The sequence below is a fragment of the Pan troglodytes genome, chromosome 20 (genome assembly GCF_028858775.2).
Source record: "Pan troglodytes isolate AG18354 chromosome 20, NHGRI_mPanTro3-v2.0_pri, whole genome shotgun sequence".
NCBI lineage: Eukaryota > Metazoa > Chordata > Mammalia > Primates > Hominidae > Pan > Pan troglodytes.
This window is the reverse complement of record NC_072418.2, coordinates 50,791,488-50,795,631: the sequence shown is the minus strand read 5'-3', so window position 1 is coordinate 50,795,631 and position 4,144 is coordinate 50,791,488. Positions and strand designations below refer to the sequence as shown.

At 58.5% G+C, this 4,144-nt stretch overlaps 1 protein-coding gene across 1 annotated transcript; it reads right to left on the bottom strand.

The window, feature by feature from the left end:
* Window positions 1-358: 358 nt before the first annotated feature.
* On the bottom strand, window positions 359-2,918 carry TPRX2 (tetrapeptide repeat homeobox 2). The gene is made up of 3 exons (XM_009435943.3): window positions 2,894-2,918; window positions 1,883-2,052; window positions 359-1,374 (listed from the first exon to the last, which is right to left on the bottom strand). Exons 1-3 carry the CDS (start codon window positions 2,916-2,918, stop codon window positions 664-666), a joined length of 906 nt encoding a protein of 301 aa, XP_009434218.3. The 3' UTR covers window positions 359-663.
* Window positions 2,919-4,144: the final 1,226 nt, after the last annotated feature.

Sequence of the window (4,144 nt, the reverse complement as noted above, 5' to 3'; positions counted from 1 at the left end):
AATCACTTGAACCCAGGAAGCAGAGGCTGCAGTGAGCCAAGATCATGCCACTGCACGATAGCCTGGGCAGCAGAGCAAGGCTTTGACTCAAAAAAAAAAAAAAATTATAAACATTTGTAAAGAAATCAACTACAAAAAATGGGCCAAAAAGACCATGAATAGTCACTGTTTAATAAAAATGAGAAAAAATTCAAAAAAAAAAACGAAAAATAGTCACTATTTGAAAATGCCTAATACCCATATGAGAATTTCTCAATCTCTCAATCATCAGGGAAATGGATATTACAACCACAACAAAACCACAAGTCACTGGATCGACAAACATTAAAAAGTCTCACAATCCTCAGTGTTGGGGAGGACGTTGACCAGAAGGAGGGCTGGGAAAAGCCCTTTACAAAGCTCTCGAGCAGCATCCACTAATGCCAAACATCCCAGTGAGCAGCGACTCCAGTCTCAGCAGAGAAATGCTCAGGCTCAATTCAAATGACAGGCAGGCACATTCACAGCAGAGCCACCTGTGATGGCTGCACAGTGAAGACAGCAAATGTCCACCTGCAGCAGGGTGGGTAAAGGGTGATGCATTCACTGCAGAAAGTCACCAGCAATGTAGATCAGCCACTCCAGGCCCTCTGGGATCTGAAGAACTTTGCAGGCACAGGCCCCCTATAAATCCAGTAATGACCTGGGGACTGAGTGATTTTTCTCCACAAAGCCATCCTCCTCTTTGTACTGAGACGTCGTGGTGGAGAGTGAGGATTCCTCGAACGGGTCTAGGAGCGGGAGCAGCTTGGTGAAGTCAGGGTATAACTGGGTGTCTGGCGACATGTTGGAGGCATAGGGGCTCTGAGGCCACAAGGCGCCTGGGGCTGGGGTTGGGAGTGATCCTGGGCCTGGCATCAGGGTTCGGCCTAGGACTGGGTCTGGGATTGGGCCTGGGCCAGAGATGGGGGCTGGTATTGGACCTGGGATGGAGACTGAGAGTGGGCCTGACATTGGGCCTAAATTCGGGGCTGGGCCTGGGACTGGGCCTGGGATCTGGGCTGGGCCTGGGATAGGGGCTGGGATTGGGCCAGGGCCTGGACCCGGGGCAGCCTTGAGGCCCTCCTGTGTTCCACACTCAGGGCCACCCCAGGTCCGGGGGAGGCTGTAGATCTTCGGTTCTGCTGCTGGGAGGACTCCCCAGGGGCCCGGCTGAGGGGAGATCCAGGAACCCCTGCCCTGCGGGAACTCAGGACCCCCAGGGAAGGAGGCAGCGGCTGCAGGGACTAGGGGCGCAGCGCGGGCTCCTCGGCCTCTCCGCCCAGGGACGCGCTGGGGCTGCTGCTGGAGCCGCCGCTCCCGAGCTAGTTTGGCGCGGCGATTCTTGAACCACACCTGGGGGGCAGAGGGGACAGGGAGAAGGTGTGAAGGAGGGACTCGCGCGGCCCGGGTGAGCCGCTCGGGGGCGGCGCCGGCCTCAAAACTCTCCCGGTGTTCACCCCCACCCCGCACCCACCATATGAGGGCCCCCGGCTCCCAGGCCTGGAGAAGGGAGGGGAAAGTAGGGGGAGGAGGGTGGGGTGGGAGGGGAGGAGCCGGGTCTGCCGCCCAGGTGCCCGGGGGGCCAGGGAGGGTTCGAGGGGAGGGACCGCGGGTTCTCACGGGTGCCTGAGGTCCGGGCACCGGGAGACCCCGTGGGGGACAGCCTGGGCCGATCATGTGGGCGAGTTTGGGCTAGCATAGAGTTGGAACAGGACTCAGGATGCAGCCCGGGTCTACACTGGCGGGACCCCTTGCGTGGCAGGGCGGGAGGTGGTCGGGCGGGCCAGGCCCCGGTGAGTGACAGCGGTGGGGAGGCTCCTTGGGGTGACTGGGGCGGGCGGGGTGGGGGTGGGGGTCAGACCTGCAGCTGTTGCTCCCTGAGGCTGAGCATCTCCGCCAGATTCAGTCGCTGGTCGTAGTTCGGGTACTGGTCCTTCTGAAAGTAAAATTCTAGCACTTTCTGCTGGCTTTCAGTGTAGACCGTGCGCTCCTGCCGCTGTCTCCTTGGAGGGTCCAGGGCCAGGGGAGGGCCTGGGGGCGGGGGGGAAACAGGTCACAGAAACCCCCAGGCAGCCCCCAGCCCCCCTAGGGACCCCGTCCCCTGCGCCAGGCCAGGAGCCCAGGCAGTGTGGGCTGGGGCGGCACCGCGGATAGCAGCCTGGTATCCAGACCAGACCTTGCACCTCTCTGGGCCTCAGGGTCCACATCTAGGAAATGGGCGCGATAACAGCTCCTGGGAAGGCAGGCAGCGTAGGCGCCTCACCTCGGAGCAGACGGGGCTGCCTCAGGCCTGCTCAGCCCTCCCCAGCTGCCCCGTCCCCTCCCATCCAAGGGTTATAGGGACCCTGACACTTGCAGGGGCGCCACCACCTGCCCAGTCCTCTGCTCCACTCAACTGCATGGTTTAATTTCTTTCCTTCTTTCTTTTTCTTGGAGGGGATCTCGCTCTGTCACCCAGGCTGGAGTGCAGTGATGTGATCACGGCTCAAGGCAGCCTCCACTTCCTGGGCTCAAGGAACCCCCCGCCTTAATCTCCCGAGTAGCTGGGACCACAGGTGTGCACCACCACCCCTGGGTAATTTTTGTATTTTTGCTAAAGAGGGGTCTCCACTATGTTGGCTCGGCTGGTTTCAGAGTCCCGGGCTCAAGTGATCCTCCCACCTTGGCTTCCCAAAGAGCTGGGATCACAGGCGTGAGACGCTACACCCAGCTGCATGATTTTTCATTTCCCAGACACCACTAAGTTCTCCCCCGTCTGCAGGACAGGAAGCCGCCCGCACAGGCCCAGCCCTTCTCTGGCTGCCCAGATTTGCACTCTGCAGCCTCAGCCACAGGATCAGCCCAGACCCCTCACACCTCTGTCCCCGCTCACCTTGGAGATGACCAGGGTCTTGCATCCTGAGTCCTGATCTGTTCCCAAACACAAGTGTGTACTGACAAGGGCTTGGCTCTTAAATCACTTCTCTGCTGTGCCCACCCTGGCCCACCCTGCCAGGACCCTCCGTTTCCCACCCTGCCCTGCAGTCCCGCCCCCTGGAGGAGTTGAATGGTGGATTAATCCTTCATCACTGATCAGGTACTGCCTGCCGAGCTGTGCTAGGAGCTGGAGAACCTCAGTGGACAACACAGCCTTGGTTTCACCCTCATGGGCCCTAGCCCAGGTGAGGTGGCATTCCACATGGGATCGGGGGAGTCAACATCATGACCTGTGGTTGGGGTCCCCATCTCAGGAGAGGCACTGCCAGCCAGCCCCCAGGAGTCATCCTTATTCCTTCCCAGGGCTGGGGCCCCACATGATCAATGCCAGCGAGTCTACCCACTCCTCCCGGCTCCCGGGCTGCCCGCCTTGTCCAGTCACCATCCCTCTCTCCTGGATGACCCCACCACCTCCTCTTTGGTCCTTTGAGGCCACTCTGGCCCCTACTATTCATTCTTGAAGTTTCCTGCTCCCCCAACCAGGAGGGGACACAGGTCTGATGGACATTTCCATGGACTGCTGCTGATGTATGCAGGGGACCCATTACCTTGGTTCACACAAGTCAGGTCCCTCAGAGATGCATCTGCTGTGTCAGACCCCTGGCTGCCCTCATCTCCTCATAGCAGGACCCACATGGGTTCAGGGGTCAAGGAGATTGACAAGGCTTATGATCCAGGAAGCTAAAAATGACTCATGCAAGGCCGGGCGCGGTGACTCACGCCTGTAATCCTAGCACTTGGGGAGGCCGAGGCGGGCAGATCGCCTGAGGTCCGGAGTTCGAGACCAGCCTGGCTAACATGGCAGAACCCCGTCTCTACTAAAACTACAAAAAGAATAGCTGGGCCTGGTGGCAGGCACCTGTAATCCCAGCTACTTGGGAGGTTGAGACAAGAGAATCACTTGAACCTGAGAGGCAGAGGTTGCAGTGCAGCCTGGGTGACAGAGGGAGACTCCGGCCCCCTCCCAAAAAAAAAAGAAAAAGAAATGACTCATGCAATCAATTTCAAAATTCAATAAAACGTAGACATTGTTACCACGGGCCTCGCTCATTGTTTTCACCTGCTACTTAGAGTTCTATTGTAGAAAGCAGCATCCCCAGCAATGATTCCTCATCGCACACGTTGTCCGGCTTCATCTACAGGACAT